This window comes from Odontesthes bonariensis, chromosome 14 (assembly GCF_027942865.1).
Source record: "Odontesthes bonariensis isolate fOdoBon6 chromosome 14, fOdoBon6.hap1, whole genome shotgun sequence".
Taxonomy (NCBI): Eukaryota; Metazoa; Chordata; class Actinopteri; order Atheriniformes; family Atherinopsidae; genus Odontesthes; species Odontesthes bonariensis.
In genome coordinates, this window is record NC_134519.1 from 1,318,004 (window position 1) to 1,339,499 (window position 21,496).

Genomic DNA, 21,496 nt, shown 5'->3' on the forward strand with positions numbered 1-21,496 from the left:
GTCCAACAAGTACAGATTAAGAGGGACTTTCATGCCGTGGCTGGACTGCCAAACATAACCGGAGCAACAGACTGCACACATATACGCATCAAAGCCATTTTAAAGCCATTTTCATATCAAACCATTTCTTCTTTATCTTGCTGACACTGCTAAAAATGACAGATTTTCCTTTCTGGATCTCTGAAAGCAGAACTTCAGTCTCAGAGCCCCTAAAGTAGTTCTTTCTGGATCTGTGAAAGCAGAACTTCAGTCTCAGAGCCCCTAAAGTAGTTCTTTCTGGATCTGTGAAAGCAGAACTTCAGTCTCAGAGCCCCTAAAGTAGTTCTTTCTGGATCTCTGAAAGCAGAACTTCAGTCTCAGAGCCCCTAAAGTAGTTCTTTCTGGATCTGTGAAAGCAGAACTTCAGTCTCAGAGCCCCTAAAGTTGTTCTTTCTGGATCTCTGAAAGCAGAACTTCAGTCTCAGAGCCAGGACTGGAACAGCAGATCAACATGGGATGAATAAAAGATATCAGAGCTGAAACTTTGGTTTGAAAATACAAAACATTTTAAAAACGGTATCTGTTTATGTCAACAGTGAGAGAGAAACTCAGGACATTAAAGTGAATTTTAATAAAGTTAATTCATAAAAAAGAAAGCTTGTTGTACATCATTGTGTTTCACAGACTAAAGTATGTTTCTACAGTGCATATAAAGTTAATTTCACTTTAACTTCTCAGCTGTGCTCGGCTGCTGGTCGTATGAAGCTCCCACTTACTGTCCTTCTTCAGCTGGAGTCATCATACATGATGACATAACCAACAAACTCCAGCTACTGAAAGGCTGAGAACTTTTCTACGATGCAGGAACGCTCAAAGCTGGTCACAGTTAATCAGTTTGAACCTTTATTTAACAGAAAAAGGAGCAAAGAACTGATTCTCAGAGTTTTCACGGATCCACTTCATCGTCTTTAGAGCCAAACGTAGAAGAAAGCTGTTCTGGAGTCACAGAAAGACAGAAAGATGCGGTCCAGGAGGACTCAGGAGGAGCTGGGAGAACCATTTCCACCCAACACAGAACTGTGAGCTGAGGCTGCCCCACACCAGCAGGAAGCCACATACACTCTGAGAAACAGGGCTACAGTACGAGTCCTTTTCTGTCCCCTGAGGTACAATCTATACTAATGTACCCCCTAGGGTTCATTATTGGGCCTAAAGGTACATATAGGTACTCAAGTGGTAAAAGGTACCTATAGATACCTTTTGGACAATCAAAAAGGTACCTATAAGTACTCAAGTGGTAAAAGGTACATATATATGCACCTTTTTCTCTACATGCTGGGGTACTATAGACAGTCTGTGTTAGGCTACTTCAGTATAAAGTACAAAATTGGAACAAGATTGGTCTCTGTAAGGTACAAAAGTATACCTTCTGAGGGTACTGCCCCAGGGACGAGCCATCGTACCCCTAAAGGTACAAATCTGTACTTTATTTTCTGAGGGTGCATCAGCTCTGTGAATTCTCGCCGTCAGACCGCTCGCCGTCAGACCGCCCGCCGTCAGACCGCCCGCCGTCAGACCGCTCGCCGTCAGACCGCTCGCCGTCAGACCGCCCGCCGTCAGACCGCTCGCCGTCAGACCGCTCGCCGTCAGACCGCCCGCCGTCAGACCGCCCGCCGTCAGACCGCTCGCCGTCAGACCGCCCGCCGTCAGACCGCTCGCCGTCAGACCGCCCGCCGTCAGACCGCCCGCCGTCAGACCGCTCGCCGTCAGACCGCTCGCCGTCAGACCGCCCGCCGTCAGACCGCCCGCCGTCAGACCGCTCGCCGTCAGACCGCCCGCCGTCAGACCGCTCGCCGTCAGACCGCCCGCCGTCAGACCGCCCGCCGTCAGACCGCCCGCCGTCAGACCGCTCGCCGTCAGACCGCCCGCCGTCAGACCGCTCGCCGTCAGACCGCCCGCCGTCTGTAGCGGAAGCGCACGTCGGTGGAGGGCAGCAGGATCCCCAGGCCCACCCGGCTGGAGTCCAGGGCGGGTCGGCTCTGCCCGTCCTCCAGCTGCAGCTCGAAGTAGAGCAGCAGCAGAACCACGAACTGCTTGATCTCGTTGACGGCGAAGTAGCGGCCGGGACAGATGGAGGAGCCGGAGCCGAACGGCATCAGGTAGTACCGGAGCCTCTGACCGTCCTTGTAGAAGTCGGTTTTCTCTCTGCCGTCCTGCACGAAGCGGTCGAACTGGAACGCCTGAGGAAACGGGAGGACGTTAATCTGCAGGGGTTCATCAAGCTTTTACAGAAACTGGGCTGCAGTTCTGCTAAAGCCCAGCAGGTGGCAGCAGAGTGCTTCCACCCCTTAAAGGTAGGGTAGGAGATCCTGGATTCTGAGTCCAGCGAAGCTGCATTTTGAAAATACACAGGTAAAAAGTCCCAACCCTTTCCTTCACTTTCCCCCCGAAGGCACGCCTCTAGAGTACATGAACGCGCACGAGCACGAAGGTGCACGAGCGCTGTTCTGACAGCAAGCATCGATTGGTGTGGCTAACTTTTGCTAACTTTTTCTCATGGCGGATTCACAGGTAAGAAAACACCTTTCAGCATCATAACTATACGTTTAATAATGCTAGGTGCTAGCCGAGCTGGCTCTAGTTTAGCTTCCTGCCAAGCTTCTGGGCGCGTAATTCGTTCACGGAGCAGGGTACGCGCACAGGGGGAGGAGGGGGAGGAGGGGGAGGGAGGAGCAGATTGCAGTTTGATAGACGCATCAGAATCCAATCATTGTTAACGGTCCGTTCAGTATGATTGGATACTGTTTTTCCTAGATTGTACGTTCTAGAGGCCACTAAAACTTTTCATATTGGTGTCTAAACTTTTAATTAATTGGTTGCAATGGGGGTGTGAAGAGTATTTCAAGCAATATGTAAAAAAATGCTCCAGAAAAAGATCCCCTACCCCGCCTTTAACGCCTGAATTTATATATCTGTAAATAAAACATGTTTTGTGTGTGTTTTAGCCTTTAAGTAGAAGGTTAATAATGCTGAGATTATTAATTTCACTTTTGCACAAAAAATAAATAAAATTTTTGGTATGTTGCAAATTTGCAACACCAGGCATCCTGGTCAATAATAACAACAACACAGTAATAAACAAACAATGCTTTTTTTACAGATTTATTTATATAAAGGTTCCTGGGTCCGTAGTGAACATGGACTAACCGGCTTTGGGGGAATAAAGATGCTCTCTCAGCTGGTAGATTGAGTCAAACGGTTTGTATGCAACAATAAGGCGTTCAGGGTTAAAGGTGACGGGCGGGCGTCGGTACCTGCGGCTGCTCGTAGATCTCGGGGTCCAGGTGCATGCTCTGCGGGTACAGGGCGATGATGTCACCTTTCCTGACGGCCACGGAGCGAGCGGCGTCCAGCCGCAGGGCGAAGTCCTCCTGGGCCACCCGGATGTTGGTGGAGGCCGAGGAGAGGCGGAGGCTCTCACTGATGGAGCTCTCTGTGGAGGGAGTTATTGATCAGGTTACTGATCAGGTTACTGATCAGGTTATTGATCAGGTTATTGATCAGGTTATTGATCAGGCTGGTTACTGATCAGGTTATTGATCAGGTTATTGATCAGGTTACTGATCAGGTTATTGATCAGGTTATTGATCAGGCTGGTTATTGATCAGGTTACTGATCAGGCTGGTTACTGATCAGGTTATTGATCAGGTTATTGATCAGGTTACTGATCAGGCTGGTTACTGATCAGGTTATTGATCAGGTTACTGATCAGGTTATTGATCAGGTTATTGATCAGGCTGGTTACTGATCAGGTTATTGATCAGGTTACTGATCAGGTTATTGATCAGATTATTGATCAGGCTGGTTACTGATCAGGTTATTGATCAGGTTATTGATCAGGCTGGTTACTGATCAGGTTATTGATCAGGTTATTGATCAGGCTGGTTACTGATCAGGTTACTGATCAGGTTATTGATCAGGTTATTGATCAGGCTGGTTACTGATCAGGTTACTGATCAGGTTATTGATCAGGTTATTGATCAGGTTATTGATCAGGCTGGTTACTGATCAGGTTATTGATCAGGTTATTGATCAGGTTATTGATCAGGCTGGTTACTGATCAGGTTACTGATCAGGTTATTGATCAGGCTGGTTACTGATCAGGTTATTGATCAGGCTGGTTACTGATCAGGTTATTGATCAGACTGTCACTGATCAGGCTGGTTACTGATCAGGTTATTGATCAGACTGTCACTGATCAGGCTGGTTACTGATCAGGTTATTGATCAGACTGTCACTGATCAGGCTGGTTACTGATCAGGTTATTGATCAGGTTATTGATCAGGCTGTCACTGATCAGGCTGGTTACTGATCAGGTTACTGATCAGGTTATTGATCAGACTGTCACTGATCAGGCTGGTTACTGATCAGGTTACTGATCAGGTTATTGATCAGGTTATTGATCAGGTTACTGATCAGGTTGGTTACTGATCAGGTTATTGATCAGGTTATTGATCAGGTTACTGATCAGGTTACTGATCAGGTTATTGATCAGGCTGGTTACTGATCAGGTTATTGATCAGGTTATTGATCAGGTTACTGATCAGGTTATTGATCAGGTTATTGATCAGGTTATTGATCAGGCTGGTTACTGATCAGGTTACTGATCAGGTTACTGATCAGGCTGGTTACTGATCAGGTTATTGATCAGGTTATTGATCAGGTTATTGATCAGGCTGGTTACTGATCAGGTTATTGATCAGGTTATTGATCAGGCTGGTTACTGATCAGGTTATTGATCAGGTTATTGATCAGGCTGGTTACTGATCAGGTTATTGATCAGGTTATTGGTCAGGCTGGTTACTGATCAGGTTACTGATCAGGTTATTGATCAGGTTATTGATCAGGCTGGTTACTGATCAGGTTATTGATCAGGTTATTGATCAGGTTATTGATCAGGCTGGTTACTGATCAGGTTACTGATCAGGTTATTGATCAGGCTGGTTACTGATCAGGTTATTGATCAGGCTGGTTACTGATCAGGTTATTGATCAGACTGTCACTGATCAGGCTGGTTACTGATCAGGTTATTGATCAGACTGTCACTGATCAGGCTGGTTACTGATCAGGTTATTGATCAGGTTATTGATCAGGCTGTCACTGATCAGGCTGGTTACTGATCAGGTTACTGATCAGACTGTCACTGATCAGGCTGGTTACTGATCAGGTTATTGATCAGGTTATTGATCAGGCTGGTTACTGATCAGGTTACTGATCAGGTTATTGATCAGGCTGGTTACTGATCAGGTTATTGATCAGGTTACTGATCAGGTTATTGATCAGACTGGTTACTGATCAGGTTATTGATCAGGTTATTGATCAGGCTGGTTACTGATCAGGTTATTGATCAGACTGTCACTGATCAGGCTGGTTACTGATCAGGTTATTGATCAGACTGTCACTGATCAGGCTGATTACTGATCAGGTTATTGATCAGGTTATTGATCAGGCTGGTTACTGATCAGGTTATTGATCAGGTTATTGATCAGGTTATTGATCAGGCTGGTTACTGATCAGGTTATTGATCAGGTTACTGATCAGGTTATTGATCAGGCTGGTTACTGATCAGGTTACTGATCAGGTTATTGATCAGGTTACTGATCAGGTTACTGATCAGGTTATTGATCAGGCTGGTTACTGATCAGGTTATTGATCAGGATATTGATCAGGCTGGTTACTGATCAGGTTATTGATCAGACTATCACTGATCAGGCTGGTTACTGATCAGGTTATTGATCAGACTGTCACTGATCAGGCTGGTTACTGATCAGGTTATTGATCAGGCTGGTTACTGATCAGGTTACTGATCAGGTTATTGATGAGGTTACTGATCAGGTTATTGATCAGGTTATTGACCAGGTTACTGATCAGGCTGGTTACTGATCAGGTTACTGAGCAGGTTATTGATCAGGTTATTGATCAGGTTACTGATCAGGCTGGTTACTGAGCAGGTTATTGATCAGGTTATTGATCAGGCTGGTTACTGATCAGGTTATTGATCAGGTTATTGATCAGGCTGGTTACTGATCAGGTTATTGATCAGGTTATTGATCAGGCTGGTTACTGATCAGGTTATTGATCAGACTGTCACTGATCAGGCTGGTTACTGACCAGGCTGGTTATGGATCAGGCTGGCTATTGATCAGGTTGGTTACTGATCAGGCTGGTTACTGATCAGGCTGGTTATGGATCAGGCTGGTTATGAATCAGGCTGGCTATTGATCAGGCTGGTTACTGATCAGGCTGGTTATGAATCAGGCCGGCGGGCGGCTTGGCGTCCTGAGCAGGGTGTCGGTGTGTGAACGTACCAAGAAGGACGAGCTTGTCCAGCTGCTCCCTGCTGAGCGCCACGTCTCTGTCGCCTCTGAACTCCACACCGCCGTCTCTCAGCATCTCCAGGATCTCCTGACGGACCCCCTGCAGAGCTTCAGGGTGGCTCACCAGGAAGTACACCACCCAGAAGGTGGCGGGGAGCGTGTTTCCCACCGAGGCCCACAGAATGGCAAAGTGATGAGCTGAGAGTCGGAGAAAACGGGGACAGAACTGATGAAACTTTCCCACAGCTCATCTACCGCCCCGGACTCTGGGTCCCTGGACTCTGGGTCCCGGTCCCACCTTTTACCCTACCCCACCTCTAACACCACCTCTAACCCTACCCCACCTCTAACACCACCTCTAACACCACCTCTAACCCTACCCCACCACTTACCCTACCCCACCTCTAACCCTACCCCACCTCTTACCCTACCCCACCTCTAACCCTACCCCACCTCTAACCCTACCCCACCTCTTACCCTACCCCACCTCTAACCCTACCCCACCTCTTACCCTACCCCACCTCTAACACCACCTCTTACCCTACCCCACCTATAAAACCACCTCTTACCCAACCCCACCTCTAACACCACCTCTAACCCTACCCCACCTCTAACCCCACCTCTAACCCTACCCCACCTCTAACACCACCTCTTACCCTACCCCACCTCTAAAACCACCTCTTACCCTACCCCACCTCTAAAACCACCTCTTACCCTACCCCACCTCTAACCCTACCCCACCTCTAACAACACCTCTAACACCACCTCTAACCCTACCCCACCTCTAACCCTACCCCACCTCTAACCCTACCCCACATCTAACCCTACCCCACCTCTAACCCTACGCCACCTCTAACCCTACCCCACCTCTAACACCACCTCTAACACCACCTCTAACCCTACCCCACCTCTAACACCACCTCTAACCCTACCCCACCTCTAACCCTACCCCACCTCTAACACCACCTCTAACCCTACCCCACCTCTAACCCTACCCCACCTCTTACCCTACCCCACCTCTAACACCACCTCTAACCCTACCCCACCTCTAACCCTACCCCACCTCTAACACCACCTCTAAACCTACCCCACCTCTAACCCTACCCCACCTCTAACACTCCCACTCACACAGATTTTGCAGGTAAAAGCTCGGTTCTACCTGCTTTGTCGACGTCCCTCATCGTGTCGTACTGCTCAAACAGCTCTGACCGTCTCCTGATGAACTGGGACGTGTTGGACCAATGGGAGGCTTCCAGGAAGTAGCTGATCAGCTTCTCACGGATGGCCTTGGTCCGCCCCAGCAGCCAGATGGGGATCTGAGCGATGAGGAGCGGAAACATGTTGTCAAACTTGACGAAGTCGTTTCTCAGCGCGTCCATCCCGCTGTGGCGTCTGGCGGTCGCTGGCTTGCCGTAGATGGTGAGGAAAGTGGCCTCGAACATGACCGTGGAGCAGAACTCGTACATGTTGCCACTCCTCCAGCCGCCATCCTGACTGAAATGTTCCTGATGGAACACCAGCATCAGGTTGCCCATCATGCTGTCTGTCAGGGCCGTGAGGTTGTCGCCCTGCAGGAGCTGGAAGGAGCGCTTGATCTGGTCCCACAGCCCAGGGAACGTCCCGCTCTGGACGGGCGGGTAGCCGAAGGTCACGGGGGCCACCTTATTGGTGAACTCGTGGAAGTCCAGCTGCCGGCCGTGTTTGATGACGCTCGGGTACAGTAACGGGTCCATGACGAAGGTCATGTATTTACCTGCAGGGCAGAGAACAGCTCGTAATAACATGTCATTAACGGGGCCGGAAACGGCTTTTTCCTCCAAACCTCGACTCCTTCATCTCACTCACACGACTCAACAGAAATTCATTAAATCTAACTTCATCTCAACAGGTTGTGTCACGACTTAACAGAGAGAATTCTATGCTGTGTTGAAGAAGTAGGAATTCGTCAAAGTACCTTAAGCCCCACCAAACTACCTGAAAGGCCTGTTCTGCAGTCAGTGTTTGGTTTGTCCTCTCTGGGCTACTGTAGTACCACACAGAGGAAGAGGGCAACAGCAGACATCGTTGGATGTAAACGTCTCATTTAGTGTAATAAAAACACAAGGATTCCCATTTTCATTCAGTTCTACAATGATGACAACATAGTTTTACACAGTCAGGAGGTGAGGCTGTATTCATCCGAGTCTTAGAGTCCAGTCGAACAGATTTACATGGCAAAGTCCACTATTCCCACTCTGTTTCGACTTGGTGGAGCATCGACTTGCGACACCATATATGGCCGGCACGAAATCGTGACGTCATCAACACCGCTCGCGCTAGCAGACGCGGCAACCATGCTAGAGGCTTTAGGGTGTGCAGCAGCACTGGGGGGGTTGTTTCAGAGTTTGGGGACAGGTCAGGAGTCAGTCAAGCACCCGGACCCTCTTCTGGAGGAAGCCGGAGAATTATTTTCACTCCTTATCAGCCCTAAACTGCCCCGTCCCAACTTTAATGGAATGTGTTGCAGGTCTGAAATGTAAAAGGTTTGTTCACATGAAAACAAGTTTTATTTGTCTTCATTTCTTTGCCTTTTCCTTACAGCCCCCCTCTGATATGTGTGGGGGGGTCTGCCTGTGTACTTCCTGTGGTCGTTATGGGTGGAGCCGCTCCTCTTCCTGTTGGATAAACTGACCCTTTCACCTTCTTTCAGTACCAACCTGCTATCTGGACCGTGAACACGTCTCCAAACTTCCTCTTTTGTTCTTCCAGAAACTTGTGAGCATCTTTTCCGAAGTCCAAAGCCTTCCCGATGAAAGGAATCCAGCCTTTGACTAAAGGAGGCTCACCGTCTCTTCTGCAGGAGGGAAACAGGAGGCATGCGTTACATCACTCCTTTATAATGTCATATTTAAGTTATTGTATGGGAATCTGGGGAAACTGTTACAAGACAAATTTGTTACCTTTGATCACACTTCAAAAACGAGCCATGAGAATTGTTCATCACGTTAAATATAATGAACACACCAACATATTTTTCCTCAACACCTTCAATTTAAAACTGTCTGACTTGATTCATTATAAAACAGCTCGAATAATGTACAGGGCATCGCAAAATTTTCTTCCTGGTAATATTCAAAACCTGTTTCAAGATAGGGAAGCTCACCACAATTACAAACTAAGGGGAATTAATAAATTATACCAACCAAAAGTAAGAACAACCCTGAAATCTATGAGTGTTTCGGTGAGGGGAGTCACATTATGGAACAGTCTAACAGAGGAAACAAAAACCTGTACAAATTTGGTCAAGTTTAAAATATTGTTCAAAAGAAAGGTGATGAGGAAATACCAGGAGGAGAGTGACTGATGCCCAAAAACCTATTGATTAACTATTGGTAGTTTTATTTTTTAAATTTAAATTTTTTTTTTCTTAAAGGGACACTATGTAATTTCTTCCCCCATCTAGTGGTGCAATTTTATTTTGCACAGTTGAATGAATTTGCTCTCTAGCGCCTCACGTTTTCAAATGTGCGCTGCAACTTCTTGAACTACGGCAAGCGGAATGTGTCAAGATTCAAGAAGCTATAGCTTCAGACTCAAGGTCCATACAAACAAAAAGAAATCAAGACACACAGTACAAAGGATTACATAACACACATACAACAACACTATAAATACAGATGACAGATAACATGTCAGATAACATAACATCTCCTTTGGTGTGCAAGCACTGCAATTAGTCATATTACGGGAGTTACCGGAAGTGACGTTGACGCAGCGTTAGCATTAGCCTGTGTTAGCAATAGGAGCATTAGCAGCGGTAAGTAAACTTACAAACTTTCTAATGCCTCGTTTTGTGAGGTAAGAGCCTATGTGTACTACGGCAGAAGTTTGGTAACAATCAATGCATTATTAGTGGGATCATTTACAAGATAAAATCTATTTAGCATTTTTTTTTTTTTTAAACTTTATTAGTAAATCAACAAAATAACAGTTTACAAATGTGAGCATAACGCCAAAAAGAAGACATCCAGGGGGAGCATAGGAATAATAATAAAAAGAAGAAGATGATGCACTTACAAAAAGAAAGCTAATGAACACAAAGACATATGTGCCAAGGAATAAAATCTATTTAGCATTAGCGGCTGTAATAAGCCATTTGGCGGAAATGACGTCACAATGACGTCATTTCTGCTTGTAGGCCTGGTGGGGAAATCGCGATTCGAAGTGCTTTATGTCCCTCTCGGCACTTCGTCATTTTTCATAGAGCGGAAGGACATGGCAGCCTCCATAGAGCTTACCTGCTCTATGTAGATACAGACAAGTTATTCTTCACTCAGGAGGATAAGTGAGATTTTTGACAGAGATCATTTTACACCAATGAGAACTAACTTATGAATGATTATGTTGATTTGAGCTAATAAATGACTTAATTTATTACATAGTGTCCCTTAAATATACGGATTTTGTGTATGTTATGTGTGTATATATACATATATATATATTTATATATAGATATATAAATATATATATAAATATGTATGTGTATACATGTGTATGTATGTATATGTATATGCACATGTATATTCTGTGGGGAGAGGGGTGTAGGGTTGGAGTTTGTCCGGGCCCGTCTGTGTCTTTGTCCTGTGTTTGTGTTGAGAGTTATTGTGGTGAATTGTGTTTTTATGTTTGTTTTGTTGTGAGCGGTTGAGTGAGGGGTTGGAATATTAACCCATTTAGGCCTAAGACGCCTGGAAAAGGATGCCTGTAAAACCTATGGGCGATTTCAGAAAGACCCCCTAAAGCCTGGTTTATAGTCGGTAACGCAAGATGCAACGCAAGCCCTTGCGCGGTTGCCTGTGTCACCTCAATTTTCTAAACTTCACGCAAGACTCGAGCAGAGCTATAGAGTAGCCACTCTGGACGCGAGCACAAGCCACTATCTACATCACATCCGGCGGCGTGTTCATCTTCCGGTTTCATCCCCTAATAAAAGACCGCTGTTTTCAAACGCCAAGGTAGAAAGCAAAGAAGAAGAAGAAGAAGAAGCATGAATCCCATATACATAATATATATAACATATTATGTCTATGATGAATCCACTCGAAGAGAGACTAGCCGAAGAGGTCCTGGCGGTGAATTTCCTTTCATCATAGTAGGCTTCTCATTGAAAAAACCCGCTGCTCCACCTACTGTCCTGGCGGTGAATCGCCACGCAGCACACGCAAGCGCCGGCAAAGCTAAATGAAGTATAAACGTCTCGAGCCATTAACACCAGCGCAAGGGCAGTTAAAAGAAGTATAACTCAGCCTTAAAGCCTGAAGTTTTTCTGGAAATTCAGCAATTGTGTCAGCGCCTACTAAATGATGGATTTCTCAGCCTCTGTAGCAGATAGAAACAAAATTCAAAAAGTATTTGAGAGCTTATACCTGTGGCTTTCTTTGGAAATTGAGTTTATTTACATACACCTTCACGAAAATAGAAAATGTAAAAAGTAAAGTGCAGGAACAGCGCTATTTTCAATAAAAAAAAACAGTAATAAAATAAAAAGTAAAGTGCAGGAACAGCGCTATTTTCAATTAGGCAACAGTAATAAAATAAAATTTAATTTGATATTTAAATTATTTATTTATATATTTATTTTATCGCCAGTAATCTCTTCGTACTGGCAGCACAAGGAGTCCATACACATTCCAATAAACGTTTCCATCTCTGGCACAGTTACGTGTGACCACCTTGCCATCTTTGCTCGAGCTGGAGTCTGAAGTACCTGCTCACTGTATCTATTCGTCTCAAACGAGATGCGCCCAAAGCTCCTCAGTAAAAATATGATTAAATGCCTGCAACGGTGTGGCATCTGCAGGTAAATCGACTTTCACCCCTGGTGTGCGGTTGAAATCTCTCCGTCGATTACGGTGGTAATTGTCAGTCTTCCACTCACATTCAAACCCTTCAAAATCATCTTCAAACACATGTGCTCGCCATAAATCTCCATCATTTGAGTCAGCACGTTCATCAGCATCATCAAAGCCAAGAAACTCCTCACAACCGCTCCCGTCTGAAATGTCTTCCCACTGAAAGTCCTCCATGCTTGTTCGATGCAACTTAACTTCAAAACAATGACACGAGGAACATGACGACACTCTCACGTGTCTATTAGAATGCATTTAATTGGCGCAGAGGTCAATAATTGGTGCAAAACAACCTTATACAGGAAAAAAGACGTGTACCCTTTCCCGACCTTAAAGGTAGAATAACGCAACAGCGCCCCCGGCTTTAAAGGTAGAATAACGCAACAGCGCCCCCGGCTTTAAAGGTAGAATAACCCAACAGCGCCCCCGGCTTTAAAGGTAGAATAAAGCAACAGCGCCCCCGGCTTTAAAGGTAGAATAACCCAACAGCGCCCCCGGCCTTAAAGGTAGAATAACCCAACAGCGCCCCCGGCTTTAAAGGTAGAATAACGCACAGCGCCCCCGGCTTTAAAGGTAGAATAACCCAACAGCGCCCCCGGCCTTAAAGGTAGAATAACCCAACAGCGCCCCCGGCTTTAAAGGTAGAATAAAGCAACAGCGCCCCCGGCTTTAAAGGTAGAATAACGCAACAGCGCCCCCGGCTTTAAAGGTAGAATAACGCAACAGCGCCCCCGGCTTTAAAGGTCGAATAACGCAACAGCGCCCCCGGCTTTAAAGGTAGAATAAAGCAACAGCGCCCCCGGCTTTAAAGGTAGAATAACGCACAGCGCCCCCGGCTTTAAAGGTAGAATAACCCAACAGCGCCCCCGGCTTTAAAGGTAGAATAACGCAACAGCGCCCCGGCCTTAAAGGTAGAATAAAGCAACAGCGCCCCCGGCTTTAAAGGTAGAATAAATCAACAGCGCCCCGGCCTTAAAGGTAGAATAAAGCAACAGCGCCCCCGGCCTTAAAGGTAGAATAAATCAACAGCGCCCCGGCCTTAAAGGTAGAATAAAGCAACAGCGCCCCCGGCCTTAAAGGTAGAATAACGCACAGCGCCCCCGGCCTTAAAGGTAGAATAAAGCAACAGCGCCCCCGGCCTTAAAGGTAGAATAACGCACAGCGCCCCCGGCTTTAAAGGTAGAATAACCCAACAGCGCCCCCGGCCTTAAAGGTAGAATAACCCAACAGCGCCCCCGGCTTTAAAGGTAGAATAACGCACAGCGCCCCCGGCTTTAAAGGTAGAATAACGCACAGCGCCCCCGGCTTTAAAGGTAGAATAACGCACAGCGCCCCCGGCTTTAAAGGTAGAATAACCCAACAGCGCCCCCGGCTTTAAAGGTAGAATAACCCAACAGCGCCCCCGGCTTTAAAGGTAGAATAACCCAACAGCGCCCCCGGCTTTAAAGGTAGAATAACCCAACAGCGCCCCCGGCTTTAAAGGTAGAATAAAGCAACAGCGCCCCCGGCTTTAAAGGTAGAATAACGCAACAGCGCCCCCGGCTTTAAAGGTAGAATAACCCAACAGCGCCCCCGGCCTTAAAGGTAGAATAACCCAACAGCGCCCCCGGCTTTAAAGGTAGAATAACGCAACAGCGCCCCCGGCTTTAAAGGTAGAATAACGCAACAGCGCCCCCGGCTTTAAAGGTAGAATAAAGCAACAGCGCCCCCGGCTTTAAAGGTAGAATAAAGCAACAGCGCCCCCGGCCTTAAAGGTAGAATAACGCAACAGCGCCCCCGGCTTTAAAGGTAGAATAAAGCAACAGCGCCCCCGGCTTTAGAGGTAGAATAACCCAACAGCACCCCCGGCTTTAAAGGTAGAATAAAGCAACAGCGCCCCCGGCTTTAAAGGTAGAATAACGCAACAGCGCCCCCGGCTTTAAAGGTAGAATAACGCAACAGCGCCCCCGGCTTTAAAGGTAGAATAACGCAACAGCGCCCCCGGCTTTAAAGGTAGAATAACGCAACAGCGCCCCCGGCTTTAAAGGTAGAATAACGCACAGCGCCCCCGGCTTTAAAGGTAGAATAACGCACAGCGCCCCCGGCTTTAAAGGTAGAATAACCCAACAGCGCCCCCGGCTTTAAAGGTAGAATAACGCAACAGCGCCCCCGGCTTTAAAGGTAGAATAACGCAACAGCGCCCCCGGCTTTAAAGGTAGAATAACGCAACAGCGCCCCCGGCTTTAAAGGTAGAATAACGCAACAGCGCCCCCGGCTTTAAAGGTAGAATAACGCAACAGCGCCCCCGGCTTTAAAGGTAGAATAACGCAACAAAGCCCCCGGCTTTAAAGGTAGAATAACGCACAGCGCCCCCGGCTTTAAAGGCAGAATAAAGCAACAGCGCCCCCGGCTTTAAAGGTAGAATAACGCAACAGTGCCCCCGGCTTTAAAGGTAGAAATGCGGCAACGCTTTCCCGGCCTAAATGGGTTAAAAGCAAAGCTTCCTCCATCCCCTTTTCAAATCGCAGCGTTGTAGCTAATTGTGAAACTCTATTCTGTCTACAGATTTGAAACAAATAAAGAAACAAAACAAAACAAATATTATCATTTCATATCAGCTCGTGCGAGGCAAGTGTTCCATGTCCCTGTGTCTGTCTGAACTTCCTCCTTCCCTGAGAATGATTCACCTCCCGAACTCTCAGGTGATTCTGCCCTTTGAGGCCATTGTGTAACTTTAACAGGGAACAAAGTGTGAGCTTGTTCAGACATTCCTCCTCCCAGCAGAGCTCCACCTTTCCTCCTCCCAGCAGAGCTCCACCTTTCCTCCTCCCGGCGGAGCTCCACCTCTCCTCCTCCTCCAGGCTCCGTCTGCTGATGATAGCTGGAACAACACGCCTGTTTGTCTTCCTCTCAGCCTGATAAGTGAACAGTTTGAGCTCTCCCTGCTGCGTCCTGCTTCATTCGGCTCGGTTCTGGCTCAGCTCTGACTTCACCTCGGCAGGAGAACAAGTCAAACAGAACCGGAACCGGCAGCAGTATCACGGAGTCACAGACTGATGAGTCCAGGAAACTGAACAACCAAAGGTTCTGACCCGAAGGTTCTGACCAAAGGTTCTGACCAACCAAAGGTTCTGACCAAAGGTTCTGACCCAAAGGTTCTGACCAACCAAAGGTTCTGACCAAAGGTTCTGACCAAAGGTTCTGACCCGAAGGTTCTGACCCAAAGGTTCTGACCGAAGGTTCTGACCCACCAAAGGTTCTGACCTGAAGGTTCTGACCAAAGGTTCTGACCAAAGGTTCTGACCCTGCTCAGACCCAATCCAATCCACATTCTAAACTACTGCAGTATAATGGAGTATAACTCGACTGTACATAACTGCAGCTAAACTGCAGCGCTCTAATCCCAGCATAGCTGACACGATGTAAAGACCAAAAAGGAACTTTATTCCACCGTATCTGGGAATGTCCACCCGTACTATCATTTTGGAAAAGAGTATCAGACCTGGCTGGCCTAATCATTGGTGAGGAGGTTCCTCTTAAGCCAAAATGATGCATATTAAATCTCTGCCCAAAAAGTCAAATCTCTGCTGAACATTCGTTTCTTGGAAGTCAGACACGCCTTGTGCTACAGCACCATGGCTGAGGGGACGGGCCTTTCATGTTGCTTTAGAAAAGAGAAGCTACTCAACAAAGAACAAACTTGACAAGTTTAGGAAAATATGGAATGTTTTCTGTCATTTTCTTGAGAATAACAATATGGATGTAGATGGTTGGATGGATGACAAATAGGACTTAGCTGTCTTTATTTGATTTATTTATTTAATCTCTGGTCTTTTTAGTTTTGTTTTTGTCTTGTTTTATATTATAATGTAATCTTTATTTATGATTGTAGCATGGATTTGTGTGAGTACAAACCATATGCTTGCTTTATTCATGCTTTATTACAAGTCCCCTTTCTCTATTTTGTTTTGTTTTATATTTTATGTACCTTACTGTGCCATTGTGCTGTTTTGTATTGATCTCTGTTTGTTTATAAAATGAACAAAATTCTTAATAAATAAATGTTTAAAAAAAAAAGGTTCTGACCCGAAGCATGAAAGAATGAAATCAAATCACACTGCATGAAAAATGCCCTGTTGGTTGTTTCAGGAAACTTAAAAATGTGGAGACGTCCTCCCGCTGCACAGGAAAAAATGCCCCTCCAAAAATAAGTAAAAAAACAACAAATAAAAGACGTTTTTGCTTGAAATAAGCAAATAAATCTGCCAATGGAACTAGTGAAAATCGGCTTGTCAAGATTTCTTGAAATAAAATGTGATATTTAGGACTTTTGAGATAAAAGTGATCTTGAAATTAGCTTAAAAACCTCTTCAAATGAAAAAAAAAAAAGCTTGTTTCATGTTAAATATGACTCAAAATATATGTTTAAGACTTTTTCACTTAACAAGATATTCCAGATGTATTGTATTAAAACAAGTCCCTATATCTGGCTGAAATGGTGCTTGTTAGGCAGTTGTGTCTGATATTAAGTGTAATGAGATACTCAATGAGACACATATACCTGGTAAGATTTAGATTTTTTTCAGTGTGTTTCCTGTGAGTCATCGTTTAAAGATGAGCAGCAGCAACAAGTCTGAACATGGCTGCAGCACACCCAGGAAGAGATGTTTCCCAAGGAGGACACCAGCGAGGCCACAACATGCCGCAGGGCGGATCAGTTCACCAAACAAATGAACCCGACACACGGGCCGGTCCTGGCAGGGCGGGGAAAATGTCCCAAAGAGAGAATAAAACAAGAGAAAACCACCCCAAAGAAACACCAACAAACCATTAAAAACCAAACATTTCAGCTCCATTTCTCTCTGCTGCTGCTGATCCAGCTGCTGCTGATCCAGCTGCTGATCCAGCTGCTGCTGATCCAGCTGCTGATCCAGCTGCTGATCCAGCTGCTGATGATCCAGCTGCTGATGATCCAGCTGCTGATCCAGCTGCTGATGATCCAGCTGCTGATGATCCAGCTGCTGATGATCCAGCTGCTGATCCAGCTGCTGTGGATCCAGCTGCTGTGGATCCAGCTGCTGCTGATCCAGCTGCTGCTGATCCAGCTGCTGATCCAGCTGCTGCTGATCCAGCTGCTGCTGATCCAGCTGCTGCTGATCCAGCTGCTGATCCAGCTGCTGATCCAGCTGCTGATGATCCAGCTGCTGATCCAGCTGCTGTGGATCCAGCTGCTGCTGATCCAGCTGCTGATCCAGCTGCCGATCCAGCTGCCGATCCAGCTGCTGCTGATCCAGCTGCTGATCCAGCTGCCGATCCAGCTGCTGATGATCCAGCTGCTGCTGATCCAGCTGCTGCTGATCCAGCTGCTGATCCAGCTGCTGATCCAGCTGCTGATCCAGCTGCTGATCCAGCTGCTGATCCAGCTGCTGCTGATCCAGCTGCTGCTGATCCAGCTGCTGCTGATCCAGCTGCTGATCCAGCTGCTGATGATCCAGCTGCTGCTGATCCAGCTGATGATCCAGCTGCTGTGGATCCAGCTGCTGCTGATCCAGCTGCTGCTGATCCAGCTGCTGTGGATCCAGCTGCTGATCCAGCTGCTGCTGATCCAGCTGCTGCTGATCCAGCTGCTGCTGATCCAGCTGCTGCTGATCCAGCTGCTGTGGATCCAGCTGCTGTGGATCCAGCTGCTGCTGATCCAGCTGCTGCTGATCCAGCTGCTGATCCAGCTGCTGCTGATCCAGCTGCTGATCCAGCTGCTGATCCAGCTGCTGATGATCCAGCTGCTGATGATCCAGCTGCTGATCCAGCTGCTGATGATCCAGCTGCTGATGATCCAGCTGCTGATGATCCAGCTGCTGATCCAGCTGCTGTGGATCCAGCTGCTGTGGATCCAGCTGCTGCTGATCCAGCTGCTGCTGATCCAGCTGCTGCTGATCCAGCTGCTGATCCAGCTGCTGCTGATCCAGCTGCTGCTGATCCAGCTGCTGATCCAGCTGCTGATCCAGCTGCTGATGATCCAGCTGCTGATCCAGCTGCTGTGGATCCAGCTGCTGCTGATCCAGCTGCTGATCCAGCTGCCGATCCAGCTGCCGATCCAGCTGCTGCTGATCCAGCTGCTGATCCAGCTGCCGATCCAGCTGCTGATGATCCAGCTGCTGCTGATCCAGCTGCTGCTGATCCAGCTGCTGATCCAGCTGCTGATCCAGCTGCTGATCCAGCTGCTGATCCAGCTGCTGATGATCCAGCTGCTGCTGATCCAGCTGCTGATCCAGCTGCTGATGATCCAGCTGCTGCTGATCCAGCTGATGATCCAGCTGCTGTGGATCCAGCTGCTGCTGATCCAGCTGCTGATCCAGCTGCTGTGGATCCAGCTGCTGATCCAGCTGCTGCTGATCCAGCTGCTGCTGATCCAGCTGCTGCTGATCCAGCTGCTGCTGATCCAGCTGCTGTGGATCCAGCTGCTGTGGATCCAGCTGCTGCTGATCCAGCTGCTGATCCAGCTGCTGTGGATCCAGCTGCTGTGGATCCAGCTGCTGTGGATCCAGCTGCTGATCCAGCTGCTGTGGATCCAGCTGCTGTGGATCCAGCTGCTGCTGATCCAGCTGCTGATCCAGCTGCTGATCCAGCTGCTGATGATCCTGCTGATGATCCAGCTGCTGCTGATCCAGCTGCTGATCCAGCTGCTGCTGATCCAGCTGCTGATCCAGCTGCTGCTGATCCAGCTGCTGCTGATCCAGCTGCTGATCCAGCTGCTGTGGATCCAGCTGCTGCTGATCCAGCTGCTGTGGATCCAGCTGCTGCTGATCCAGCTGCTGCTGATCCAGCTGCTGCTGATCCAGCTGCTGCTGATCCAGCTGCTGTGGATCCAGCTGCTGCTGATCCAGCTGCTGTGGATCCAGCTGCTGCTGATCCAGCTGCTGCTGATCCAGCTGCTGCTGATCCAGCTGCTGCTGATCCAGCTGCTGATCCAGCTGCTGTGGATCCAGCTGCTGCTGATCCAGCTGCTGTGGATCCAGCTGCTGCTGATCCAGCTGCTGATCCAGCTGCTGATCCAGCTGCTGTGGATCCAGCTGCTGTGGATCCAGCTGCTGTGGATCCAGCTGCTGCTGATCCAGCTGCTGCTGATCCAGCTGCTGCTGATCCAGCTGCTGATCCAGCTGCTGATCCAGCTGCTGATGATCCTGCTGCTGCTGATCCAGCTGCTGATCCAGCTGCTGCTGATCCAGCTGCTGCTGATCCAGCTGCTGCTGATCCAGCTGCTGATCCAGCTGCTGCTGATCCAGCTGCTGCTGATCCAGCTGCTGCTGATCCAGCTGCTGTGGAGCCAGCTGCTGAGCCAGCTGCCAGTTTGGGAGGCAGAGCCTTCAGTTATCAGGCCCCTCTCTACCTTTAAGACCAGGCTTAAAACTTTCCTTCCTGATAAAGCTTATAGTTAGGGATGGCTCAGCTGAGCCTGGAACATCCCATAATTCTGCTGCTGTAGGCCCAGCCTGCTGGGGGAGCTCCCATGATGCACCTCTCCATGAACATGTGACATCATTGTTGTCATTAACTTGTTTCTCTCCCTCAGCAGGTATCTTTGGCCCGGTGTTACGCTGCTTGTTGTCCCCTCTTTCCTGTCCTCTCCCCCCCAGCTGGTCCAGGCAGATGGTTCCTGGTTCTGGTTCTGATGCAGGTTTCTTCCTGTTAAAGGGAATTCTTTCTCTCCACAGTCGCCTTGTGCAGCTCAGGACGGGAGGTGGATCAGAGAGAAGCTTCGGTGAATCTGTTGGTTTCCTGAGCTGGAAACTGTTTTATTGGTTCTGTATGAACTGGACTAATTTAGTTTAATTAATTGAATTTGAACTGGCTTGAATGGAACTGTATTGTGTGAAGTGTCCTGATTTGATTTAATTTGGCTCTTTATAAATAAAACTGAACTGAATCCATCATTAACTAAGGAACCATCCTTTTTTTTCCCCCAGAAATATTTTATTGAAGTTTTCCTCAATGAAAAATACAAACATACAACAAACTAAACAAGCTTTCCACTGTTTAATTCCCCCTCCTCTCTACTCGTCCAAGGTGAAGGTGATCTAACCAGCAGAAAAACTGAAAAGAAAGAAATATAATATTTATATATATTTATATAATATATAAAATAAAAAATTGATAAAAAATAAAAATAATCCCCACAAAACATCGCTTCTCTAACTAAGGAACCATCCTTATGGGTGGTCAGTGATCGATCAGCAGCTGATCAGGACGCGGAAGAAAAACGAAGCTTGATAGAAACAACAGTTTGACGGACTCGAGATGAATGGTCAGGGATCAGAACGGATCAGAACGGATCAGAACGGATCAGTTCGGATCTGAACCGAAACAGCCTCCAGACCCCGGGAGGCAGAACCTGAGCCGCGGAACTTTCCCTGTTCTTTTTCTTTGTTTCTACCTCTAAATTACACAAGAAAACACAGGAGCAGAGTGTGAGAAGCGGAACCGGCTCCCGGAGCCCAGAACCGGGTCGGAGCGGAGCGGGAGGACTGACCTGTTCCTGCCGCGGAGGGCGCAGAGCAGCAGGCAGAGCAGGCCGAGCAGGAGCAGCAGCAGCGGGGACATGATCCGAGTCTGTGCCCGGAGCCGAGGCGCGACCTGTCCGCCTCATACACAGGCGCGTGCCCGCCTCATACAGGAGCGCGTGCTCGGCTTCCGGTCAGCGTGTCAGAATAAAGGCAAGGTAATTTTATTTATAGAGCACAATTCGTACACAAGGTAATTCAAAGTGCTTTAAATCACAAGAAGGCAATAAAATCATTAAAAAATAAAAAAACATTAAAAATAATCATTAATTATTTAATTTAGTCAAATTTATTAATTAATTTAGAAAACTTAGTCATATTCAAATGGTCTATTAAGACCTATTACCACTGTATAAACCTTAATATTTCCTCTCAGAAGAAAGCTTTTTACCCAAGTCCCCTTTAATTTAATTTATGGACCATTGAACGGCTCCTTAAATGCTCCCTCTTAGAGGAAAGCTTATCCATGTTTCTGATCTTATTAATGCAGGAGGCAAACTTAGTCATATTCATATATTGAAGATCTCTTATCATTCACTATATCAACCGTTCTGTTATTAGCTATATTTTTAAATGCTTCCTCTTAGAGGAAAGTTTATCCATGTTTGTTAGCTTTTGTTAGTTTACTCAAATGACCTGTTATAGTTATACCAATCTTACTGTTAGCTAAAATTAATGTTTTTATTTACCTGTATTTCTGTGTTGTATTTTTTAT

The 21,496-nt window shown here is 47.1% G+C and overlaps 1 protein-coding gene across 1 annotated transcript; it reads right to left on the reverse strand.

The window, feature by feature from the left end:
* Positions 1–591: 591 nt before the first annotated feature.
* cyp7b1 (cytochrome P450, family 7, subfamily B, polypeptide 1) lies at positions 592–20,880 on the reverse strand. Its single transcript, XM_075482490.1, has 6 exons — positions 20,751–20,880; positions 9,053–9,189; positions 7,516–8,109; positions 6,348–6,554; positions 3,294–3,472; positions 592–2,219 (listed from the first exon to the last, which is right to left on the reverse strand). The coding sequence occupies exons 1-6, from the start codon at positions 20,819–20,821 to the stop codon at positions 1,926–1,928; spliced, it is 1,482 nt and encodes a 493-aa protein (XP_075338605.1). The 5' UTR covers positions 20,822–20,880; the 3' UTR covers positions 592–1,925.
* Positions 20,881–21,496: the final 616 nt, after the last annotated feature.